Below are 26,383 nucleotides of genomic sequence, written 5' to 3'. Positions count from 1 at the left end.
GTCCAGGTCTGTGCCAGGCACTGCTAGCCATTCAACAACACTGAGGTACCACCCCAATGCTTTTGCTGCCACCTTCTGCTGCTGCTGCTGCAGTGCTTTTCAGTTCAGTTAAAATCAATGGGAATGAGTGCAAATTCAGTTACAAATACCTGTGGTAACAAGTCTAATGAAAATGCATGGTTCTTCTAACATACATACACAATTGCACATCTTGAATTTCCTTGCTTCTTTTTCTAGCTTCCTTGTCTCGTGCATGAGTACCAAAAGAAGGGTACTACAATGGCAGTGTGGTGTAGTGGTTAAGAGAACTGGGTTTGATCCTCTACTCCTCCACATGAATGGCAGACTCTTATCTGGTGAACCAGATGTGTTTCTGCACTCCTACATTCTGCTGGGTAACCTTGAGCTAGTTCTTCAAAACTCAGTCCCACCTCCCTCACAAGGTGTCTGTTTTGAGGAAGGGAAGGAGTTTGTAAGCCACCTTGAGTTTCCTTCCAGGAGTTAAAAGTGGGGTATAAATCCACCTCATCTTCTACTACTTCTTTTTCTTCATCATCATTATTATTGTGGAATTTTATGTTTGACCTGAAAATGTTCAAATATCCCAAAGTGGCCCCCAAAATAACCTTCTGTCACATTTGATTTTTTGTCTCTCCCTTTCTCCCTTCAGATCATTAGTGTAAATGTAGTTCCTGCTGTGTCAAAATGAGAGCAAATTACACTGACATTTGTGTACATGAAGAATTTAAAAAAGAGGGAATAACATCTGAGCATGTGCAAAGCTAATTTTCCTTTAGCACTCAGAGTGCGTGTCTGGAGTGGAGCCACGAAGTTCACTCTCTCCATAATGAGGAAAAGGATATTGCATTAGCATTTGTGTATTGGTTACAAATGTGTATTGGGGAGGGAGACGTTGCTCAAACATCTCCTGATCTGGCTTCTTCCTGCAGCAGCCTGGCTTATTCTTCCTTTGCCTTTGTTTGTTTTGCAGAACCGTGCCTCTGACCCCACAGCCAAGGGGACAGCCATGCATCCCTACTTGTTGAGGGATGTTCCAGACACTCCAGACTGCCAAATGTGCTTCCCAGTGAGACAGTGATGATGGGATGCTGCTGGTATTTTTGCCTTGGAGAGGAACTCTGAATGGATTTGCCATGGTGACATGAAAAAAAGACCAGGATGAATAATGGACTGCCAGAGGGGCAATCCAGCCTACAAGTTGCCTCTTAGTGAAATTATCCTCAGCCTTTCCTGTGTCAAGACCTGGAAGGAGGAGGGCAGGGAGGGTGGGGGGGAAGGAATCTGAACTCTCTCTCAAAGCAAGGATGACTTTGTTGGTAAGGATCCGGAGGAGTTTCCGCCAGGTATCTCCTCAGCTGGTGCTGTTCCTGCTGTTTGCCTTCTGCCTGCTCAGTGTTTTTATCTCAGCATATTATTTATATGGGTGGAAGAGGGGACTGGAGCCCTCTGGGGACATCCCCAGCCCAGACTGTGATGAACCGAAGATTGCTCCGTCACGCTTGCTTCCACTAAAGCCCATCAAAGTGGTAGATTCTTCTCGTACGGATCCTTTGGTTCTAGTGTTTGTGGAAAGCCTTTACTCTCAGCTGGGCCAGGAGATTGTGGCCATCTTGGAATCCAGCCGTTTCAAATACCTGACAGAGATCGCTCCTGGGAAGGGGGACATGCCCACGCTGACAGACAAGGACCGAGGGCGCTTTGCACTGATCATCTATGAGAACATTCTGAAGTACGTGAATCTGGATGCTTGGAACCGTGAGCTCCTGGACAAGTACTGCGTAGAGTATGGTGTTGGAATCATTGGCTTTTTCAAGGTATTTATGTTTGAGTTGATGGGAAGCATTTGCATAGTCTGTTGACTGTGGGTATTGGGTGCATTCAGCTGTGGAAAGCAAGACTTTTTCTGTTTGTAGGAAGTGTGTTAAGGGGAAAGCATTAAACATCACTGGTCTCATCTTTATTCTGGTCCTACCATCCTATCATTCTGGTTTCTCAATTCCACTTTATTTTAATGCCCGCCCAAGGACTGATGGAGGGCTTCTGTGAATGGAACTTGATCTTGGCTCCAATACGAAGAGGCGATGCCAAAAGCGCTGTGTCCATCTGTCTCTTAGAAGTCAGAAACCTCTAGAAACTGGTCAGACTGTTCATATGCTAATTTTGTATCTGAATATGGTATTATAAAGACCATTTAGGATGTGATTAAGAAAAGTATTGCTTAACTAGTCCAAAGTCACAAACTAATGAACTGGGCAGTACAGTGCATCTTTTGTTACCAATAGCTCTACAAAAATGTTTAGTTTTTCCTACCCTGTTCCAGCAGTCAGCTCTTTTACAGTTGGTTTTTCAACAAAGTCTTTTCTGCCAGAGATTTTAACTTATCTATTGGAAAAACCGCCGGGTCTTGTTTCTTCTCTCCGCTCATCTATCGTAGTGAGAACGAATGGAACTGTGAAGGCTTAGTCTGATAGGATGTTGCTGGCATTCCATGCCATTTACTTCAATGGGCTCTACCTAATCTGTCTATTTTCCAGGACCTTGTGACATGTATTTGTACAAAGGGGTCCTAGTTTTGCTCAAGTTTAAAATTTAGGCCCAGGAAGATCAGTGCTCTGCAAAATGTCAGCCTTCCTTAGACACCTCCTCATAGTCACTCCCAGCTATTGAATGGTTTGATATCTCACTGCACCAAGCTGATAAGTAGAAGTGTTGTGTTTTTAACTGATGCCAGGAACGGATTTACAAATCTTCGCCTTTTCAGATGAGGCTTGCAAGCAAGGGAAATCAGAAGTGGAAAAATATCCCTGTGCAGAAGAGTCTGTTAAAACAGCATCTGCCGAGCCAAGTAATTCTGCTGGTGACAGTGCAAAGATGATAACGATGGCCTTTTGGGGAATTGGTTAATGTGTGAGAACAAGCTTTAGCAGAAAGGTGTGTGCATGCAAACATCATGGTGTCTTTGCTCAGCATTTGATACTTTGCCCTATTCTGCCTTTTCTTGGTGGTTTTTAAAAGAATCCAAGACTATTTTGACTTTCTGCATGGTGGAGGTCAAGGCAGTTCTCACTAGTTTCCTGAGTCTACTTCAGTTTTCTGCTTAAAAGCATTAGCCAAGCAGGTTAAGAATCAAGGGGAGAAATTACGCATTTTAAATGGTGCTTCATTATGAAATTTGGTGCTGTCCTGCTGTTTTAACAGACTCTTCTGCACAGGGATATTTTTCCACTTCTGATTTCCCTTGCTTGCTTGACTCATGCCTATGAAAGCTATTGCTATAATAAACCAGCTAAGTCTTTTAAAATGCCACAGCAAAATTTCTCTTGCTTCCTGTCTTCCCATGTTCCAGTCTACTGATATACATGATATCTTTGGTAGAAGTATGGTTGAATGCTTAGTAATATTGGTATGGTGTGTTTTCATCCCTTTCCAGATGTATGAAAACATAGCTGCTTAGAGCTGGCTGTTGTAAAGCATTAATTCATCTTACAAAACAGTCTCAGTCTCAGAACTCAGTCCTATTAGAAAGTACATGGACCACCCAATGAGCATATTGTAAAAATAGAACAATTTTATGCACGGTCCCTCTTTCCCTTGGCATAAGTGTGGGAAGGAGACGGTATGCAAGGGCTGCCAGTAGAATCAAGCTTTCATTGTATGTAGCCTGAAGATCCCATCACCTGTGAAACTGATAGGCTTAATATAAGGCTGGTTCTGCATGGGCCAAAAACAGTGGTGTGAAAATGGTGTAAAAATTTTTTTTTATTTATTTATACTTTGGGCTTCTAGACCGCCCCATCCCCGAGGGGCTCTGGGCGGTGTACAGCAGATAATAAATACAATTTTAAAACATCATAAATAGGCTAAAACTTATAAAAGCAGCGAAAACTAGCTAAACATTAGCATTTAAATGTAAAATAAATATAGGCATAGGTGTAGGTGGCGCCCGGTGCCTAATATTAAATTCTTCCACCCCCAGGGAGAACGGTAGGTCTAGATAGATGTTATAGGCCCAGATGTAGAGGCCGGCGGAAGGGCCAGCGAAAGGGGCCAGCGGAAGGGGGCCAGCGGAAGGGGGCCAGCGGAAGGGGGCACCATCAGCGGCTGGACTCTCCAAAGGCCCGGCGGAACAGCTCCGTCTTGCAGGCCCTGCGGAACTCACCAAGGTCCCGCAGGGCCCGAACAGCTGGTGGGAGAGCGTTCCACCAGGCCGGGGCCAGGGCTGTAAAGGCCCTGGCCCGTGTGGAGGCCAGCCGCATCATCGAGGGGCCGGGGACCACCAGTAGATTGGCCTCTACCGAACGAAGAGGCCGTGTGGGAACATATGGGGTGATGCGGTCTCGAAGATACGAGGGGTGTGCTGGATTTGAAACTAAGGGGTGTGCTGGATTTGAAACTCCCGTTCAAACTGAAATCGGTGAATCACTCCAAGGGTGTCTTTTGGCCAAGCCTGTTTCATATTAATAGCAGGGACTGTTAATTACCTGCTTCACAGAGATCACTGTGTGGAAGGATGCTTAGAAAAAAGTGCCACAAAAAAAATCAAAGGGATTGGTTTGAAATACACATCTTGTGTAGGACATTCAATGACATGGTCCAGCCAAAATAGCTGGGCAGAATCTGTCACACCAATAAAGAGGATATGTAAATCAATGCAAACAAGAGACGTATATGTACTGCAGCCCTTTCAGCTGGGATGTTCCCTGGTGTGGAGAAATGGCTCCTCCCCCCCCCTTTCGTTTCCTTTTTCTTCCATCCTCTCCTTCCCCAACCAGGTACCAGAGATTTGGAGGACTCAGAAATCCCAGAGAAACATCAGGAAATGCTACCTGACCTAGGGGGAAATGATATCTTGACCCAGCCTGACCTAGACAAAGGAGGGTGGGGTCTGGGATCTGATAAATTGAGGGGAAGAGAAGGGCGAGGTCTCTTGGCTCAGGTCTCTCTGGAGGGGAGCAGAGCTCTTGCCTGAACTGGGAAGGCGGCATCCATTTTCTGGACCATGTGCTCAGCCAGGTAATGTGAGCTCTTTGCCAATGGCAACATTTTAAGCTCTAAGGACCTACCCTGCTTTCTACCATCTTTAGCCAGGGTATGTATTAGTGATAGGAAAAGAGGATTTGCGTTTTATCTCCTTTTATTTTGTAACCCTTGCTAAATCTGGTGTGTGCTAAAACATATGGTAATCATTTTCCTTTTAATAAATACTTTTAAAACCTTAGCTGTGGAGGAAAGTTCTCTGTACCACTTATGCCCTACTGTCTTGGACACGCTATGTAACCAGGAGGTAGAGGAAGGCTGAGCAGCTTTTCCTCCAGGATCTCCAGTCTACCCTGTGGAACCCAGGAGAGGGGAACCAAGGGGAAACTGAGGCAGGGGCCTCGTGCAGTGGGAAAGGAAGCTGGGAAATCCTGATCTTCCCCAGCAGGCAGTCCTCAACTGATCAGGTGGTGGCAGCATACCCAAAGAGAAAATTAGCCCTCCCCAGGAAAAGTCAGTAACTCCTGGGGGTGTGCAGAGTGCGAAATAGGGCCTGCCAGCCAAAAGCAAGCCCGTTTCGCCACAATTTGGTGGCAGCGGTGGGATGAGAACAAACAGAGAACTGGTGATTTAAAAACAAACAGGGAACTTGGAATTGGGCAAACGCACACACAGAGAGAGCAACGGAAGTTTTGTGTTTTTTCCGGGTCAACTGGAGTAGGGTCAGAACAGCTTAGCTAGGATGGAGCTAGAGGAGCATGTGAGAATTCTAAAAATGACCAAGCAACAGCTTCAGGAGGAATGCCAGAAGCAGAATATATCCTGTGAGAACAAGTCTGTAGATGAGATGAAGGCTCTCCTGCTAAGTAAGTTGATGGCAGCAGGGGCAGCTTCAGCTCTCACTACCCAAACAAGCCCCAGCCCAAACGATGCAGTCCGGATCCAGGAGTTAGAACTGGAAAAGTTGAGGCTGCAGGCAGAGAAAGAGATAGAACTCCAGAGGCTGAGAATCCAGGAGGAGCAACGCAAAGAGGTGCAAAGACAGGAAGACAGAGAAGCCCGCAGGAGAGAGCGCGAGTGGGAGGAAAAGATGCTGGAGAGAAAGGAGAAGATGCAGCAGGAACAGAGGAAGCATGACCTCGAGATGTTGCGTCTGCAGGAAGAAAGCAGCAGGAAATATTAAATGTTACCCCCCAAAGACTTTGCACAATACAGGGAGGGGGAGGACCCCTCCATATATCTTGCAAATTTTGAAAAGGCAGCTATGCAGTGGGGAATTGCAGAGGCCCAGTACATGTCCTACCTCTGTAGCATTCTTACTGGGGAGCTGGCTGCCATCTATCATAGCATGCCAAGGGCGGATGGGGGAGTAACTTTTAAAGATTTCAAAGCTACTGTGCTTAAAAGGTTCAAACTGGGGGCTGACCACTTTCGAAAGCAATTTCGGGTCTTATCCCCCCAGCAATGCAAAACGTATTCTGAATATGTGGTGAAAATGAGTGAGATGGGGAGGAGATGGGTGGAAGAAGCCAAAGCAGGGGACTTTGAATCATTATTCCAGTTTACTGGTGCTAGACCAACTCTATTCCAAACTCCCCAAGGAGCTGAAATGTCCTGGTAAAGGACAAGAGGCCCAAAATGCTACTGAGGCCTCAGAAATTGCAGATGAGTTGGTGCTGAACAGGGAGGGGTTGGACTGGAGGACTTCCCAGTTGGGAAGGGAAGGGAAAGGGTTCCAGAGGGGTGGGAAGGCAGAGTCTCAACCAAAGCGGGAAGGGGCTGCTGCTCCGGCAGAGGTTAAGAAAGCCCCAGATTCGGCTAATGGAACCGGCCTCAGGTTAGGAAATGCTTTATCTGTGAGGGCACCGACCATTTACGGGCGGCGTGCCCACAGTTGCAAGTAAAGACCTCCAAACCGCCTCCAAAAGCACCAACCAGCCCAAAGGTAAGGAGCGGGTGGCTGTGGTGAACCATGAGTGCCTCTTTAACCACAATGGAGCCTGCAGAAGCCTGGGGTGACTATGTGGAGCCAGTGCAGCTGAGGGACCAGCTGGTTCTGGGATATGCTGACACAGGTTCCTCTGTTACCCTAGTGCAAGCTGATCTGGTGTCAGAGTCTGATATTCTGCCCAACACATCATTTCAAATCCAGGGGATTGGTGGGAGCCCCCTGACTGTTCCTGTGGCACGGATGCCTGTGGAATGGAGAGGGTTGGTGGGCCTCACGAAAATGGGGGTTATGAAGGACCAGCCCTACCCTGTGTTGATTGGCCGGGACCTTCTGGGAGGCCAGTACTCAGTAAATGTGGTAACCCGCAGCCAGACCCTGAGTGGGTGGGGGGGGGAAAGGGTCTCTGAGGAGACCAGGACTCCACCTGCTAGGGGGGAGGTTGGGGCCCCAGGTACTACAGGGGAAGGGGGAGCCCAGATAACCCAGGAAGGGGAGGGCAAACCCATCTCAGAAACTGAGGGTGGGGTGTCACAAAAAGCAGTGAGAGGGGGCAGTTCTCCCCCAGGTGCAGCAGGAAGCTGAGGGTTTCGAGGAGGCAGAACTAGAGGGCGCTGAGGCTGGCTTTGGCTCAGAGGAGCAGATAGCGGAATGTTTGGGTGCACCAGAAGGGTTTCTGAAAGAGGTTCAGTGTGATCCTAGTCTGGAACAACTTCGCCAAGTGGCTATAGATCAAGAGGTGGAATTCTCTGAGGCCCTGTCTGAGCAAGTTGTCTGGAAGCAGGGAAGGTTGTATAGACTTTGGTTGCCACAGGGCAGACAGGTAACCGGGGATGCCATCAGGCAGCTGGTAGTGCCAAGGAAGTATAGGAGGAGACTTATGGAGTTGGCACATGACATCCCATGTGCAGGGCATCTAGGTATCAACAAGACTAGACAGAGGCTTCTGTTGAACTTCTACTGGCCTAAGTTGGCACAGGATGTGAGGGCATATTGTAACTCCTGTCCAATCTGTCAGAGAGTGGGCAAGAGTGGGTGCAAGGCAAAGGCACCGTTACAGCCCCTCCCTATCATGGGAGAGGCATTCCAGAGGGTAGGCATTGACATAGTTGGGCCTTTCCCAAAACCTACCCAGAGAGGGAAGAGGTTCATTCTAACTTTGGTGGACCATGCAACTAGGTACCCTGAGGCAGTACCACTGGCATCCACAGATGCCCCAGCAGTGGCGGAAGCTCTAGTTAAGGTCTTCTGTCAGTTAGGGTTCCCTACAGAGATCTTGACAGACAGGGGGTGCAATTTCCTGTCGGAATTGATGGAATGTCTGTGGAAGTGTTGTGGGGTGAAACATCTTAAGACTACAGCTTGCCACCCCCAGTCGAATGGACTCACAGAGAGATTTAATGGGACCCTGAAAGGGATGCTGAGGACATATGTTGATTCTCACCCCCAGGACTGGGATGAGAAGTAGCCACAGTTGTTGATTGCCTACAGGGAGGTTCCACAAGAGTCTACTGGTTTCTCCCCTTTTGAACTCATGTTTGGAAGAAGGGTCAGAGGGCCGCTAGATCTGGTAAAGGAAAGGTGGGAGGAGAAGATTCCTAAGGCAAAGAAGTCAGTGGTTGATTATGTCCTGTCATTCAGAGAACGGCTTAAAGATATGATGAGTGTTGTTCAGGAGAACCTAGCCAAGGCCCAAGCCACACAGAGCAGTTGGTATGATAAGACAGCAAGGTCTCGTACTTTTGAGTTAGGGGACAAAGTGATGGTTTTTCTGCCTCTTCGCTCAGACAAGCTGAAGGCGGCATGGGAAGGACCGCATGTGATTGTGGATAGGCTGGATGATGTTACTTATGCAGTGGCATTGGAAAGGTCTGGGGAAAAGACCAAGGTTGTACATGTTAATATGCTGAAGCCATATCTTGAGAGGAGGATGGTGTTGAATGTGACTAGGAGAGAGGAGGGAGACGAGGAACCAGATGACACCTTAGTGGATGTTTTGGCCCACTTCTCTGAATCTGCTCAGTGGGAGGAGCTGGTGTGGCCTGCAAGTGTACCGGTAATAGACAAGGAAAGAATCCTGTCAGTGTTGCACAGGTTTGAGGATGTTTTTAGGAAAGAACCAGGGAGGACGACCTTGGCTAAGCATGGAATAGATACAGGGACCCATGGACCTATCCAGTGCCCCCCTTACCGGGTGAATGGGCGAGTGCTGGCAGATGTCCGGAGGGAGGTAGAAGAGATATTGGGACTGGGAGTGACCCCTCGGGAGAAAAACTTGTCTTCAGTGCAAAAAGAATGTTTGGCAATTGTATGGGCACTGGACAAACTGCGACCTTACTTGTGGGGGCAAGAATTTACCCTCTTGACAGACCATTCATCCCTCCAATGGCTGCAGACTATGAAGAACTCAAACACTAAGCTGCAGAGGTGGTCATGGAGGATTCAGGAATTCAACATGAAGATTGAACACATTGCTGGACGTAACAATGTGGTGGCAGATTTCCTGTCCAGGAAGGACATGGACTCATGAAGCGAATGTCTGTATGTTTCCTAATGTGTATCTAGCTGCAAATGACATTGCTTGGATTTGCTGCAGAGCGCCCTTCTGTAAAAGGGTGCTCCTCCGCTTGAATCTTAGGAGGGGGAGATGTGGAGAAATGGCTCCTCCCCCCCCTTTCGTTTCCTTTTTCTTCCATCCTCTCCTTCCCCAACCAGGTACCAGAGATTTGGAGGACTTAGAAATCCCAGAGAAACATCAGGAAATGCTACCTGACCTAGGGGGAAATGATATCTTGACCCAGCCTGACCTAGACAAAGGAGGGTGGGGTCTGGGATCTGATAAATTGAGGGGAAGAGAAGGGCGAGGTCTCTTGGCTCAGGTCTCTCTGGAGGGGAGCAGAGCTCTTGCCTGAACTGGGAAGGCGGCATCCATTTTCTGGACCATGTGCTCAGCCAGGTAATGTGAGCTCTTTGCCAATGGCAACATTTTAAGCTCTAAGGACCTACCCTGCTTTCTACCATCTTTAGCCAGGGTATGTATTAGTGATAGGAAAAGAGGATTTGCGTTTTATCACCTTTTATTTTGTAACCCTTGCTAAATCTGGTGTGTGCTAAAACATATGGTAATCATTTTCCTTTTAATAAATACTTTTAAAACCTTAGCTGTGGAGGAAAGTTCTCTGTACCACTTATGCCCTACTGTCTTGGACACGCTATGTAACCAGGAGGTAGAGGAAGGCTGAGCAGCTTTTCCTCCAGGATCTCCAGTCTACCCTGTGGAACCCAGGAGAGGGGAACCAAGGGGAAACTGAGGCAGGGGCCTCGTGCAGTGGGAAAGGAAGCTGGGAAATCCTGATCTTCCCCAGCAGGCAGTCCTCAACTGATCAGGTGGTGGCAGCATACCCAAAGAGAAAATTAGCCCTCCCCAGGAAAAGTCAGTAACTCCTGGGGGTGTGCAGAGTGTGAAATAGGGCCTGCCAGCCAAAAGCAAGCCCGTTTCGCCACACCTGGACACCTCAACAAGAAGGAGAGGAGCTTGGATTTATACCCCCTCCTTTCCTTTATTGTAGGGAGACTCAAAGGGGCTCCTTCTTCTCCCCACAACAGACAACTTGCGAGGAAGATGGGGCTGAGAGAGTGTGGAGAGAACTGTGACTACCCAAGGTCACCTTGCAGGCTTTGTGTGTACGAGCAGTGAAACAAATCCAGTTCACCAGATAAGAGTCCGCTGCTCATGTGAAGGAGTGGGAGGAATCAAACCCTGTTCTCCAGATTAGACTCCACCTGCTGTTAACCACTACACCACAAGGTAGTCCACTTGTGTTTTAAAGAACTTTCTATATGGGCAGATGGGGCCATGCCTGTTTTTATCAGTTTATTTACCTGTTTCATTTATACCTCCTCCTTCCTCCACAGTGGGCACCCAAGGTGACCAATGTCGGTTTCCTCTCCTCCATTTTATCCTTACAACAATCCTGTGAGGTGGGTGAGGGTCAAGAATCTGCAACTGGGTCCAAGGCCACCCAGCAAGCTTCCATGACAGAACTAGGATTCAAACCAGTCTCCTGGATCATAGTCCGACACTCTAATTCAGGGGTCCTCATGGCACCTACCCACATCTTTCCTGGAGCCTACCAAATGTTTATATAAAGTGGGTGGGTCCAGGTGGAGTTTTTGTCCAGCAGGGCTTTTGAGTGGCCTCTGGAGATTTGATTGGCAGTGAAGATTTTTAAAAATACTGCTCTGACAGCAGCTGCCGCCACAGCACAACGATCTTTACTGCGTGACTGAAAGTAATCTGTGGACGCTGCTTTGTGGCAGGCTCCGCCTCATATGGCTGCCATTTTTGTGGCTGCACCCACTACATGGTATCAGCACTCCAAAGGTGCCTGCAGGTTCAAACACTGGACGACAACGGCCCATCCACCAGACCATCTTACCGAGTAGAGACAAGATACAAGGCCGGATTAGGGACGCACGGCAGGTTGGCCACGGTCACGGTGTCAGCTACATCCTCAAAGCGGTGACCCAGGTTGGACCCCATCACTGTGAGAGATGTGCCTCCCTCGAAGGGTCCAGTGAGGGGACTGATCTGGAAAAGGGGAATAGAGTGTCAAGCAAACCGGAACTTCCCGCTCCGAATTTAAATAAAATGACAGAGGACTGGCAGTTGGGCCTTGCTGCGAAGTGCTGAGACACACGAGTTTGTCTCACATGCAACACAAGAACTTGGGAAGATAGTATACAGACATCAGGGAATAACTAAAGACTTGGTGCTCACTGAGGTAACCAAGCCGGATCAAGACGCTGCACTTTTTCAGACTGGTGTTTGTATGATTAGGATTATCATAGAGCCCACTTACCCAGATTTCATCCATTTCAGCCATTAGCTGGTCTGTTCTTAGTTTTCATGCAAAAAAACCACACCACAACGGGAAGCAATTTAGGGGAGAGGAGTTCATGACAGCTGAGCACAGCCATGCCACTTTGAAAGGGGTCTCGGGCAGTTTAGGAGCCAAGAAAAACAGCTGGAATCCCCAGCCACTATGAAACTCCTTTATCCAGTGTAATAGGCTGCGTCACACTTTTAGCGGGCATAAGTCTATGCCAGCCAAAGAGGGGCGTTCCTGGGCCATAAGGGCACAGGAAGCCAACTAAAACCAGCTCCATCCCCGGAAATGCCCCCAAACACTCCCAGCACCAGCACCAGTGCCGGCTCCTGTGGTGGAAGAGGCTGGTGTTGGGGGGGGGGGGAGCAGTTTCCTTGTTTGGATGCCGCCAGCATTAATGTCCCTTGCACTGGCATATGGAGCACTTGGGCCAGTGTGTCATCATGCATTTTGTTAAGATGGTTGCTGCCAATTGCTTCGTTCTTAGCAGTCCCTCCTTAGAGTCAATCCTAACTTTTTCCTTGTACTCTTCTTTGAGGTACAGGAGAATTCAGTTGGACAAATGCCTTCAAGAAGAGCAGACACTAAAGATTGGTCTTGACTCTTTTAAAGGAGGTGTGTCCAAGTTATAAACAAGCATGATTTACAAGATGAGGGAATTTGGAAACTATTTCTTTGCTCTTATGCGAAAAAAGAAAAAAAGCTAGGATGGAAAATGTAACAGTTATCAGAGATAATCCTGATCTACCATACCCAAACCATTTGCATAATTATTTGATGACAATCTAGTGTTCCCTGAGGGATTATTTTAACATTGTAAGTCATGAATTTAGCTAATAGATTAAAAAAGCGTTAGTGCTTTTCAAAAAGAGGAACTGCTGAGGTACAACTCAGGGAAACCTTTTGGCTACATAAAGAAACATCTTCAATTAGGGTTTTAAAAGTAGAATTGAGTCCAGGGTGTTTGCCACCATCCATCCTTAGAGAGAAAAGGAAGCGAAAGCATAAAAATAGTGATGAGTTTTCTTCTGTTATCTTAGAGGAGCATGGCATTCCACTGACATGGGCTATGCTGTGGCACCATCATTCAGGAGTGTACCCGGTCCCGCGTTACAGCTATATGGCGTGGAAGCAGGTGTGGGGGATGCGGAGTCCGCGAGCACGAAGAGTATGCTCACCTCAAAGCCAGCCATGCTCGGCGATGGCTTCATCCATAATGGAATCATGGTAGTAGAAAGGTATCAACTTTGTGGCCCGCATCATTCAAATCTGCTAATATATAAGCTTGGAGGAGGATAACCTGTAGCCCCATGATGTGGTTTAAACTCTGGTTACCAGGGCTAAAATGCAAGCTTCTGGATGCCCAATAGAAGTTTAATCTCTGATTCTGCTCCAGAACAATATTGTGTCACTTAAGATGTAGGCAAATGTTAGGGACTGCTGTTGTATGGTGTTGCCTCTACCTTTCGGTGGGGCGGGGTAGACTTCTTTGCTCTTTGAAGGGAAAGAAATTGAACACAATTACTACCTACACACAATTATCTGCTCGATATAAAATCTATCAGTGCGTTTTCTGCTGACAGGTATCTCCCATACTACTGGACCCGATTGCTTTGAAATTTTCACACAGCGTCGCATTTGTGTGCGGCCAGGTTTTTTCCATACTGTTTCCACACCTCCTGTTATTATTACGTGTCACAACTGTGCCAGTTATTATTGTACATGCCACACCTGTGGCAGTTGGAACCAGTTCTGTTCTAACAGCACCATCTGCTGCCGATCAAAGCAACACCCTCTGATACAAGGAAACAACCATGCCTTCGCGAAACTGCTGCCATCTGCGGTGAGGGATGGGGTCCCTGCATCTGGACGGCCCACCCACCCTAGTGGAGAAGGAGGTGAGGGAGGTCGGGGTTTGCTGGACCAAGCGGCTCTGAAATTTGAACACAGCGTTACTTCATGCCTCCCGCGTGTTTTCCAGTTGGTAATTAAGCCTGCAAGGGAAGGGAATTGAAAGGGGCAGGGTCCGCCACCTGGACATGGCACACCCACTCTAACCCGGAAGGGAATTAGCGTTAAGGGAGGCCGGAGATGCCATGCAAGGGGAGCGAGGGAGAGGGAGGTGGGGGGCCTTAGCGCCGCTCCCCTTGCAAACGTGATGCAATGACACATTATACTTTCGAACCGTTAAGCTTCCCCTTTCTTTCTTTTCTACTTCACCAGACTGAGCCACAGCAGCAGCGTGGCGAGACCCATAGTAGTACTCTAAATTCATTAATATTTGTACTCAATCCTTGTTCAAAGGACAACACATGTTATGTTAGCCTCAAAGTCTCTGGGGCGGGCTAGGAAAGGTGGTGCCTACATTCAGATGCAATGATAAACAGTCTGCAGATAAACCATGATTTAACTGTGATGTCTGAATGCATCCTTGACGCAAACCAGAATTTCAGATTAGATTTTAATTGTTATGTTAACCACAGTTTGTATTAATTGCTGCATGTTATTACATGTTTGAATTCACAAATTACAGTTTGGTAACAACTACAATTCCCATCAGCCCCTACCAGCATGGCCAATTGGCCATGCTGACAGAGGCTGATGGGAATTGTAGTTCCTGAACATCTGGAGAGCCGCAGGTTCCCTACCCCTGGTCTACACCCACTCTGCTGAAATAATTTTGTCTCTTGACAGGATGTCATACACATGCCCCTCATGAAGAAAGCTCTGGCATATGAAACCTGATACCTAATTAATGTATTGATCTTAAGGTGATATAGTATAGTTTTGAGAGCAATATTTAACATAATTACAACTCTGCCGCTTATTTTGTCCAATTTAGTTATGTTCTCAGTACAATAATGAACCTGGGATCTTGGAGGCAAATTTGTTCATTATTTTCTACCCCCACCTCTCCCACAAACTGCCACTTTCCACTATATGGTAATAACTTCATCATTGTCTCTCTCCTCAAAAATTGAGATTTTTTTCTGTTGTCATTCCCAACATAAACTGACTTACTATTTGGTACTCGCAGGTAATCCTCTAAGTATTGGCAGCCTCCAGTTAACCATCCAAAACCTAGTTCCCTGCTCAGGGATGTTGGCCTGGATCCTGCTTTCACTGGCACTGTGTTCTCTTCTGTATTGTGGAAGTAGGCCTTCATGGCAGAATACATTATTTGGGGGGCAGGGCTTCTGCTCAAACACTCTGAAAAGCACCGAGTGGTGGAGGAACATGTTCCACAGTGGAAGGCTGCCTCTGCCAGATTGAAGCCTCTGTTATTGAATAAAAGTTGAGCATAAAACTTTTTTAGAAGGACTGCAGTGGCTGCACAGGTAGTCTAGGACTGTGAAACCAGAGGTTGCCTTGAGTGTGCCATTCCCTCTAGGGTCACACAGAGTAAAAACATGTTTTGCAGAGGATGTTGTGTTGGTTCTGGGCTGTTTGGCCGTGTTCTAGCAGCATTTTCTCCTGATTTTTCACCTGCATCTGTGGCTGGCATCTTCAGAGGATCTTCAGAGTATTTGCAGAGATCTAGGACATCACCATGCCACTTGACTTTATACTCTTAGTATTCAAGAAAACTAAGGATTTCTATCTCCTGTTGTTTGTGCCAGTTATTTCCAGCTTTTCTGTTAGAGCACTAAACTCTTTTGCCTGAGTTTTTTAAATACTTAGTTTCACAATATCTTTGCGCTTAGTCATGTTATGTTTTTTTCAGAGTGCTTACTACTAAAAGTCTTGAATTCAATGACTTTGACAATTAGCCCCCAGTCCCTTTCAGTCTAGTTCTTCTTACAGCTTTTGTTAAGATGGTTGCTGCCAGACAGCTCGTTCTTAACGGAGTCCTCCTTGGGAAGTCAATCTAACTTTTCCTTGTACTCTTCTTTAAGTACAGGAGAGATTCAGTTTGGACAAATGCCTTCAGAAGAGCAGACACTAAAGATTAGTGCTTGACTCTTTTAAAGGAATTGTGTCAAAGTTATAAACAAGCATGATTTACAAGATGAGGGAATTTGGAAACTATTTCTTTGCTCTTATGAGAAAAAGAAAAAAATCTAGGATGGAAAATGTAACAGTTATCAGAAGATAATCCTGATCCCCCACCCATACCCAAACCATTTGCATAATTATTTGATGACAATCTGTGTTCCACAGGGATTATTTTTAACATTGTAAGTCATGAATTTAGCTAATAGATTAAAAAACGTTGGCGTGCTTTTCCAAAGAAGAGCTGCTGAGGTACAACTCAGAGAGCCTTTTGGCTACATAAAACATCTTCAGTGGGTTTTTAAAAAGTAAATTGAGTCCAGGGTGTTTGCCACCATCCATCCTTAGAGAAAAGGCAGCATAAAAATAGTGATGAGTTTTCTTCTGTTATCTTAGGAGCATGGCATTCCCACTGACATGGGCTATGCTGTGGCACCCCATCATTCAGGAGTGTACCCGGTCCACGTGCAGCTATATGAAGCGTGGAAGCAGGTGTGGGGGATCAGAGTCACGAGCACCGAAGAGTATCCTCACCTCAAGCCAGCCCGCTATCGACGTGGCTTCATCCATAATGGAATCATGGTAAGTAGAAAAGGTATCAACTTATTGTACATCATTCAAATCTGCTAATATATAAGCTTGGAGGATAACCTGTAGCCCCATGATGTGGTTTAAACTCTGGTTACCAGGGCTAAAATGCAAGCTTCTCTGGATGCCCAATAGAAGTTTAATCTCTGATTTAATTACTCCAGAACAATATTGTGTCACTTAAATACAGATGTAGGCAAATGTTAGGGACTGCTGTTGTATGGTGTGCCTCTACCTTTCAGTGAGACGGGGTAGACTTCTTTGCTCTTTGAAGGAAAAGAAATTGAACACAATTGCTACCCCCCCCCACACACACACACAATTATCTATCGATATAAAAATCTATCAGTGCGTTTTTCTGCTGACAGGTAATCTCCCATACTACTGGACCGATTGCTTTGAAATTTTCACACAACGTCGCATTTGTGTGCGGCCAGGTTTCCATACTGTTTCCACACCTCCTGTTGTGTACGTGTCACAACTGTGCCAGTTATTGTGTACATGCCACACCTGTGGCAGTTGGAACCACAGTTCTGTTCCACAACAGCACCATCTGCTGCCCGTCAAAGCAACACCCTCTGATACAAGGGAAACAACCATGCCTTCCTTGAAAACTGCTGCCATCTGCAGTGAAAGGGATGGGGTCCACCATCTGGACATGGCCCACCCACCCTAGTGGAGGAAAGGGAAGGTGAGGGAGGGTCCGGGGGTTTGCTGGACCAAACGCTCTGAAATTTGAACACAACGTACTTCATGCCTCCCAGCGTGTTTTCAGATTGGTAATTCGCCTGCAAGGGAAGGGAGTGAAAGAGACAGGGTCCGCCACCTGGACATGGCACACCCACTCTAGCAGAGGAAGGGGGAGGTAGCGTTAAGGGGAGGGAATGAGCCGGGGATGCCACATGCAAGGCAGGGGGGGGGGGGGGGGGGGGGGGAGGGGAGTGAGGGGCTCCTTGCCCCTTCGCTCCCTTGCAAGCATTGTGCAATGACACATGCTCGAACCGTTCGCTTCCCCTTTTCTTTCTTTTCTACTTCACCAGACTGAGCCACAGCAACGCGTGGCCGGGCCCACTAGTAGTACTCTAAATTCATTAATATTTGTACTCAATCCTTGTTCAAAGGATTTCTTACATGTTATGTTAGCCTCAAAAGTCTCTGAGGCAGGCTAAGAGGAAAGGTGGTGCCTGCATTCAGATGCAATGATAAACCTTGGTCTGCAGATAAACCACGGTTAACTGTGATGTCTGAATGCATCCTTTGACACCAAACCAGAATTTCAGATTAAGATTTGTAATTGTTATGTTAACCACAGTTTGTATTAATTGCTGCATGTTATTACATGTTTGAATTCACAAATTACAGTTTGAGTAACAGCCCCTTAAGACTATCTAGCCATAGAGGTAGGCAGTGTAAGGAAGATGTCCTTTTTCCTGAGAGTTAGAGAAGGAGTGGTAACCCGGGTTATGTGCAGCCTGGAATTTGTTCTTTATGTGTAGGTAGATTAATCAAAATTTGCTGTGCCTTTATCTCAGTTTCTCACAATATATGAATGCCTCTAGTGACTTTCCGAATGCATTTGTAGCTAAAGCAGAGACAGGAGTGTAGGTTTTATAGATTCTCACCACTGCAACACCACAGGCTTGTAATGTGAACAAGGAGCAGATCAAGATTTCCTCTGAGGCTGAATCTAACTAGATGTTTATGCTGGTTCCTCGACTAGGTCAGGGAAAAGAACTGAACTGTGTTTTAGGCTGTATCAATAATTTAGCAGTATAAAAATTAACCAGACTAGGAATGGAGGAGAAGTGTCAGTTGTAGAATCTGATTGAGAAGTATGTGTGCAATGAAAAAAGCAACAAAAACCTTTTATAACTGAGAATGTCAGCAGAAGCAAGAAAGGGACTTCAGGGGAAAATGAGCCTTCGGGTTCTCAGACAGGTGTCTGAAAAGACCAGTGGAAGCTTATTTACTCTCAAATGTTTAACCTGCTCACTCAGTTTCAAAGGTCTCCAGGCAACCCCACTGTTTGTTTTAAAAATCATTCTACAGCTTGTTTTTAAAAACAAAAATCAATCAATAAAACACAGTTTAAAAAGGTATGTGCATCAGAAGCACCACAGCACTGCCTTGCAAACGCCTAGCAGGGGTAGTCAGTGTTTTTTCAGATTTTCTCAAAACTCTGATTTTAAAAGTCGGTTTGATGGAAACTGTTGCCTATGTCATGTATTGGAATCCCCTGATCTGTGCACTCTTGCAAAAGAGTTGTTGATGACGGCTGTGCAGTCAACATTCAGTGTCAAACAGCTACTGAAGGACTTGGTGTGTACTTGTCAAACAACCCTGCATGTGAATGAATCCCTTAGAATGCTGATAACTTGGCAGACATGCCCAGGACTTGTAAGAAGAACAGGAACGGGCCAATCTCTTCTCTCTTAGATCTCTTTACTGTATAATGTGTTTCCTGTCCCTTTTTTTTTGGCAGGTTCTCCCACGACAGACATGTGGCTTATTCACACACACCATATTCTACAATGAATATCCTGGTGGCTCCAGTGAACTGGATAAAATTATCAACGGAGGCGAGCTTTTCCTGACTGTGCTACTTAACCCCGTGAGTGCTGCCTGGAGGATAAATGGGAGGCCCCATTTCAACGTGTAGAGCCATCCTCCTTTATGGCCTTGGAAAGGCATGTGACTGATGGCTTGATATGGGCAGAAATGTTACTGACAGGGCTGGTTTTCAAACTCTTCATTCAGAAAGGGAACAAATTCCCAGTCCTGGCTCCTTTTCAAGGTTTTTAGTCCTTCTTTTCTTCCTGTTGGCTTTAGCTTGCTTAGGGTCTGTGTTCAGTTTCTTGCCAAGTTGTTATGACTTGAGATAGGATGTTGAATGGAAGAGAAGTGATTTGTATTTTAACTTGGGTCCCTTTTAGCTACATCCATATCCTCTGGTAATCCTGTATAACCTGACATCTTTTACCCCAACAACATGACACAAGCAGAGAGGAAAAATAAATACAGAGTATCACAACAGAGACTTACCTGAGACTTGAAGAGAAGTTTATCAAAACAGGCCACCTGAACTGTTCAAAACAGGAGACTGACTTTACTGTGTAACAAAAATACTTCTGCATCCTTTGCCAATCTGGTAGCTGTCAAAATAATTTTAAAGCTAAATTTGGCTAATCATCTCATTCATAGAGCCTCTCTCTAAGAGAATGGGCAGGGTTTTCAAAGTAGTTTCCATTTTTAGTTTAGAAAAAAACTAGTAAGGAGAAATAAGAGACTGATAAAACTGTAAGTACTGTGAAGTAGAATTTGGATGTGGGCACCTCCAGTGATATCTGATTTGGCAGCAAATTTAGGGCACATGGTGAGAAGTTCTATGGTAGAAAGTGCTTAATTAACTTACAGAATAAAATGCCATAACTTGTATGGATTTACCACCTTAGATCGTAAATCTATCTAAGGTTTTAGAGTATGATACCACTCATCTGTGTCATTCTTATGCTTTGACTCAGAAAAAGATGTTGGTATGGTCAGTCGGGGTGCAGTGGTCAAGAAAATTGTATGCTTCCATGTTAGAAATAGTCCTGAACGAATATGAGAATTATCATTCATTTTTACATGCTCCCTTTGTCAAAACTATTGTTTTGTTAATGATTGAACATGGTACCTTAATACAAAAGCACTTATAGCTATGTATTTTTACTTTCAAACTTTCAGATGGATGGTGGGGGGAAGCAGGGATAGGTAGGCACTAGGACTGAGGCAGAGCATTCTGCAATGAAAAAGGTCTGTCGTGTTGTTCTGTGGCAGTAGAGTACAACTCTACTAACCTGTTTTTCTGCATAAAGGAAAAATAGAATATGGATGGTAAGTATGTAAATAATGGAAGATGGCAAACAAATGTAATCTTCACATTGAGAGATAATTAACCTTTATTAGAGACAAATGGGGGGTATGACCCTTTTCACCACACCCGGTTTTGTGAGTTAGCTTATACAGGGGTCTGCAACCTGCGGCTCTCCAGATGTTCATGGACTACAATTCCCATCAGCCCCTGCACCATGGCTAATTTGCCATAATGGCAGGGGCTGATGGGAACTGTAGTCCATGAACATCTGGAGAGCTGCAGGTTGCAGACCTCTGCCTTAGAACATGATGTCTGCCAGTGATGGCTGTGAGTGGGACCTTCATCAAACAACACAGGACTTGTGCCTTTGAACTGTGCATCAGGGCAAAGTCTTCAGTCCCAATCTTCCCACAGTCCCTCCTCTGATTCAGTGTTATAATTCAACTTTGCTAGAGCATATTAATAGGAATAATCAGTGTTGTGGTACTATTTTGACTCCATGCACCAGTCAATGCTATTTTTGCCATCCCCTCTTTTTCTCCCCCCCCCCCCCAGATCAGTATCTTCATGACTCACCTTTCCAATTACGGCAATGACCGCCTGGGTTTGTACACCTTTAGACACCTGGTTCGTTTCCTCAACTCCTGGACTAACTTGAAATTTCAGACGCTGCCGCCTGTGCAACTGGCACAGAAGTATTTCCAGATATTCTCAGAGGAGAAAGACCCACTATGGCAGGTAGGTTTGCACAGCCAAATGACTCAAGTGTATGCCCACTGTGTTATTCTACTGGGATTTTTAACAGTTATTTTGAAAACCAAAAACCACATAGCTGTGTTCTATATAGAGGTCCATCAGAATATGAATTTACAGCACCCAAAGTGCATGATAAAAGTGAGCAATCTCTAAAAGTGAATGGTAGCAAACATGAACAACAGGAAAGGCTTCACAGAGTGTAATGGTGCCAGACATGCCTGTATTGGCTCCTTTCTGTTTCCCCTAGTTGCAGCTGACACCAACATCTGCTGCGTGTCAAATCTGATTATTGGTTACAGTTGTAACTCAGAAAGCTGTGTAGGAATCTCACTATATGATCGAGCAACATATTCTTGATGACAAACCAGAAAAAGTGAGGGCTGCTGGGAAGTGGAGTCCTTGGCAATCCTGGAGGCCCAGATTCTAGCTCTTCCTGGAGGGGCAAGGACTACACTTCCCGGCAGCCTTTACTGTAGAAAGCCTTACTCCCTCCTCCTCCACCCAGTGTGCTTCTCCCTACCAGAACTAGGTCCCTGTGGTGAACTTTGAAGAACTTCCTACCTGGGAACATGGGACAAATTCTGTCAAACAGTAGCTCAGCTAGAAGAGTCTGTTTGCAAAGTTAGGGAGCCTGTGCATGTGTGGGGAAATCTGTAAGGAAGCTTTTAAAAAATTGAATAATTAGGCTTGGTTTTTGTTATCTGTGGTAAATTGTGGGGCCAAGTAGGGAGGAAAGGCAGGAGGGGTTGACCCCCTTGGTGGGCACCATTAACCCACCACCCGTTTTCTAGAGCCCATTGTATTTGTGCGCACAATAGGCTTTACTGCTAGACATTTATAATGGTTAAATTTCTGTACAGTTCTCTGCTTTCTTCTGGAGAACGCAGGGGACTGCAATAAACCTTGGGATGTGTGTTTTCTCTCCACTTTTAAGATGGGGAATCTAAGTCATTTAGAGTGGAATATGTACAGCAGGCACAAAATACTTGCATAAAGGACGAGGCTCTTCTCTGAGGTTCTTCTTGACAATCTAGATGTAGGTTCTGGCTTTTATATGATCTATTGAGTAAGAACAGAGTTTTCAGTTTGTGATCTAAAATCTAAAATTCCCCTCACCTTTCATGGTGTGTTTGATAACATCCCTTTCATTTTTCAGGATCCTTGTGAGGACAAACGTCACAAGGACATATGGTCCAAAGAGAAGACCTGTGATCGGTTCCCCAAGCTGCTAATCATTGGTCCTCAGAAGACAGGTATGTTGTAGTCCATGGATTGTTCTGTGTTTTTGAAACATTTCATACCATCAGCATGCCTGTTTCATCTTGAGCTTGTTGTTGTGTATGAAAGGAAATTCTGTCTTTCTCTCTGTTTAAGAGTGTGTGCTGGTTTGAATAGTGGCTGTTGTTTCATCGTGCTTTTTAAAGTCTTTAAATAATTCATTAGCCACATCCTGTATCCACTAAGAAGAAGCCATTATTCAATCTAGGAAGTTGAACCCAGTTGAAATCTAGGAAGTCACTACCCCAGCTATTTATGGTTAAGTAACAGTAGCAATAGAGGCAAATTCTGAAACCGTGAATATAAATTGGTCTATTGATAACTGACTGAAGCATTTAGTTGGCCTGAGAGAACTATGTTAAGCTCAATCAGAGGATCAGATTTTTGTAGATGAAACACTGTGGGTGGAAAAGGGGCAAGCCCTCAGAGAGGCCGTGTATACCAGATGCTGGGATGAATTGCTGCCATATATTGCAAATGAAGGAGGAAGAATGTCTTTAAAGCACATAAATGATTTAAGGATTCCTGGCTGCCTTTCAGGGATGAATATGCAAAGTTTGAAATGCCTTAATTCTCTGAGTTCTTGAAAGATCATAGAGGCTGGCAGAAGTGTGGCAGACAAAAGGAAAAATCCATCCTCAGTTTGATGTTCCCTTCACCCTTTCCCCCCTTCCACATAAAGGTACCACGGCCCTCTATCTGTTCCTGGGGATGCATCCTGACCTGAGCAGTAACTATCCCAGCTCAGAGACCTTTGAGGAGATCCAGTTCTTCAATGGGCATAATTACCACAAGGGCATTGACTGGTAGGCTTTATTTGGTTTCTTAATGTACGCAGGTCCTGCTGCTAGGAGGGTGAGAAGCAGCATGTGCTCAGAGTATGCCATTTGGGTCTTGCGACTGAACTTAGAATTAATTGGCAATGGCCCTGTATCAAAAGTGGTTTTGCAACTGGAAAATGTTTCAGTGTAGTTAGCTGTTGGAATCTGGAAATGTAAGAAAAGCCAGGCGTGGGGAAGGATGTTTCTTTCTGCTGTGACAGCGATACTGAGCCGGGCTAGACCTGCTGCTCCCACTGCTTTGTCTTCTGAACACATCAAGAAAGAAGTGTGACACACAGAACTGGTTGGACGTGTTTTATCTGATGCTGTAATTTCAGCATACCTTCTTTTAATGTGCTTCAACATGAGAAAATAATGCATATGTATTGTGTCCAGTAAATATGACTAACAAGAGCAAACCGTTTGCTGTTTATTGGTTCCTGTCTATTTGCTGCATTGCTAGGACAGTAACTGCCTCCCCCCCCCCCGCCCCCCCACACCTTTCCAGTAGGTTAAGGTACAATTTTGATTTGTTATTTTCATCATTTTTTCCCACTGGGACCTAAAGCAGCTTGTGTCATTCTCCCATCCTCCATTTTATCACTGCTACAGCCCCTGTGAGGTAGGTTGAGCTGAGAGAATGCGACTGGCTCCAGGCCACTTAGCACACTTCTGTGGCTGAGCAGGGGCGTGAACGAGGGGCTCCCAGGTCGCAGCCCAACACTCTGGTCACTACACCGCACTGGTAACCACTGATCTTCTCACTTCATATGATAAATCACAGTCTGCGATTTAGAAAGAAAGAATAGTATCTATTCAAAATAATTAATTCGAAATATTTTATTCTATGTTAAGCGATGCTACTTATGAAAAAAACAACTAGCAACAATTTTTTTTAAAAAAATACAAGTTAAAAACACAATAAGAACACATGTGAACTACTAAGCTGAAATAAAAGCGAAGCACCATAAACCAGTAGCAAATCCAGTTGGCCAAAATTATGGATGTGCACTAAAAACAGTTTAACCACAATAAAAGTAGTCCTGTGGGGTCAAAATGTTTCTAATGGAAGCAGCATGGGTTGAGGATTCCAGAGAGATGGCATCACAACCAAGAAGTCTGTTTTTCTGGTCGCTACCTGGTTCAGCTCAAGAGGAGGTTGGGATCCTGTGGAAGGCCTCTAAGACAGCCTCAATTAATGTTCAGACAGTTCTGTACTAACCATTCTGGTTAGTTCTGTATTAACGTAGTACATATACACCTGTGTTTTGAAAGAGTTTTTTTTTTAAATCTAGCAAACTGCTAATATAGGAGCAGTTTAGGATTTCCTGAACCACTGATGTATCAAATCCAACCACAGGAGTATAAATATTAAATTAAACATTGCAGAAATAGTCGAAATGGCTTCATTACTTCCTTCACCCACCCTTCTCTTCTGTTGCTGGCATCTATTCAGGTATATGGAGTTCTTTCCCATCCCTTCCAACACCACTTCTGACTTCTATTTTGAGAAGAGTGCCAATTACTTTGACTCAGAAGTAGCACCAAGGCGGGCTGCCGCACTGCTTTCCAAGGCTAAAATAATCACCATTCTCATCAACCCGGCAGATCGGGCTTACTCCTGGTATCAGGTAAGTCTTCCTGTAGTATGGTTTTGAAGTCTGAGCCTTTAGATTTTGCCTGTGGAACAGTAGATCTAGAACTAAGATACTTCTAATTGGCAGGAAACATTTAAGAAGCAGCTTCCTGTTAGTTTCTTTCCCTAGTTAATAGTCTCTAAACTGCTATCTCAACAGCACCAGCGAGCACATGACGACCCAGTTGCCCTGAAGTACACTTTCCATGAGGTGATCACAGCAGGAACTGAGTCCTCACAGAAGCTCCGTACCTTACAGAACCGCTGTCTAGTACCAGGCTGGTATGCAACCCACATTGAACGCTGGTTGAATAATTTCCATGCCAACCAGGTAGGAAGAACAAAAGTATCTGCATGACCTTTCATGAAATAAACATAAGAGGGTTTGCTTATTAGAGAGGCATGGGTGGCCAGTGTCCTGAAGGATCTGTAGGTCTTAGGGATGACTTACTGGAGTCATGTTTGAACAGTATTTCTCTACAACTGGATTCCGTGCTGTCCTAGTTATGGGTTGCATTCCAATGATCGTTTCTGTACAAGAAGGCACTCATGTTAGTGGCATGGAACTGCCCCCCCCCCCCCCCCAATTCTGCAGCCCAGTGATCTCCTTGAGGTGTCGCAGGAACATCATGAAGGGCAAATTGGTGGTCTGCAGTCTGTGTGTTGGAGGGGGGGGGGGGGAGGAGGTATCCAACAAAATAATCTCCCCAGTCACCTACTCTCTTCAGTTCCTCTTTTGGTGTTTACAGGAGTGATTAAAAAATCTAGCCATTCCTTCCACTCTGCTGGTCTACGTGCTGTCTTCCAAGGAGCACAGGCAGCACACGTGGTTCTCCCATCCTCTATTTTACCCCTGCATTTTACCCTGTGAGGTAGTTCAGACTGAGAGAGGAACCCTGGCCCAGTAAGCTTTGATGGCAATTGGGAATCTGAAGCCGATTCTTCCCAGTCCTACTCCAGTTCTCTAACAATTGTACTGTATTATCTCTGCTACTGCACATTGTACTTATATTGAATTCTAATTGAGGGGAAATGCTGATTGTTCCCAATGACCTTTGCTTTGCCTTTTATTGGCCTGCAGAAAGGAATCCTTTTGCTCAGTGTGCTGCACTTCAAGCTGCAAAATGGGTACACACTTCTGATACTTTCAGCTGAACTGTTGATGTATCTATGAAAGTTGGGATTTTGTATAGCGAGGTTGGCATCTTGGTGGCCTCAGACATAAGCTTAAGGCATACCACTCTTCTCTACGGGAAGAATTTCCCAGCCTCTTTAAAGTAATTGTAACATAACAAACATTTTATATAGTGAAAAAAACCCAAACAAATAAGGCTCAAAACACACTTGTTCTAAAAACTTGCATTGTGATCTGTATTTGCAGGTTTTATTCTATAGGTGCAATTTGACCTGCTCAACATATTGAATACATGAAGCTGCTGAATACTAAATCAAATTGTTGGTCCATCAAAGTCAGTATTGTCCCCTCAGCTTGGCAGCAGCCCTTCAACATATCATGTAGAGAAAGGTCTTTCAGTGTATTGTCAAAGGTTTTCACAGACAGAATCAACTGGATGGTGTGGGTTTTCTGGGCTGTGTAGCCATGGATGCGAACGAAACATT

At 45.4% G+C, this 26,383-nt stretch overlaps 1 protein-coding gene across 1 annotated transcript in view; it reads left to right on the top strand.

Annotated features, from left to right (window-relative positions):
• Positions 1 to 1,297: 1,297 nt before the first annotated feature.
• The window catches only part of NDST1 (N-deacetylase and N-sulfotransferase 1), a 38,859-nt gene continuing 13,773 nt past the window's right edge, over positions 1,298 to 26,383 (top strand). The window contains exons 1-13 of the mRNA XM_048487369.1: positions 1,298 to 1,835; positions 5,720 to 6,149; positions 7,092 to 7,306; positions 7,515 to 7,735; positions 8,588 to 9,426; positions 12,876 to 13,003; positions 16,225 to 16,410; positions 18,899 to 19,027; positions 20,828 to 21,010; positions 22,185 to 22,281; positions 22,989 to 23,112; positions 24,584 to 24,758; positions 24,924 to 25,094. Coding sequence (XP_048343326.1) covers positions 1,326 to 1,835; positions 5,720 to 6,149; positions 7,092 to 7,306; positions 7,515 to 7,735; positions 8,588 to 9,426; positions 12,876 to 13,003; positions 16,225 to 16,410; positions 18,899 to 19,027; positions 20,828 to 21,010; positions 22,185 to 22,281; positions 22,989 to 23,112; positions 24,584 to 24,758; positions 24,924 to 25,094 — 3,408 coding nt within the window. The 5' untranslated portion in view covers positions 1,298 to 1,325. The remainder of the gene's footprint in view (positions 1,836 to 5,719; positions 6,150 to 7,091; positions 7,307 to 7,514; positions 7,736 to 8,587; positions 9,427 to 12,875; positions 13,004 to 16,224; positions 16,411 to 18,898; positions 19,028 to 20,827; positions 21,011 to 22,184; positions 22,282 to 22,988; positions 23,113 to 24,583; positions 24,759 to 24,923; positions 25,095 to 26,383) is intronic.

Source organism: Sphaerodactylus townsendi, linkage group LG03 (genome assembly GCF_021028975.2).
Source record: "Sphaerodactylus townsendi isolate TG3544 linkage group LG03, MPM_Stown_v2.3, whole genome shotgun sequence".
Classification (NCBI taxonomy): domain Eukaryota; kingdom Metazoa; phylum Chordata; class Lepidosauria; order Squamata; family Sphaerodactylidae; genus Sphaerodactylus; species Sphaerodactylus townsendi.
The sequence above is the reverse complement of the archived record's forward strand: the minus strand, read 5'-3'. Positions and strand labels throughout refer to the sequence as shown.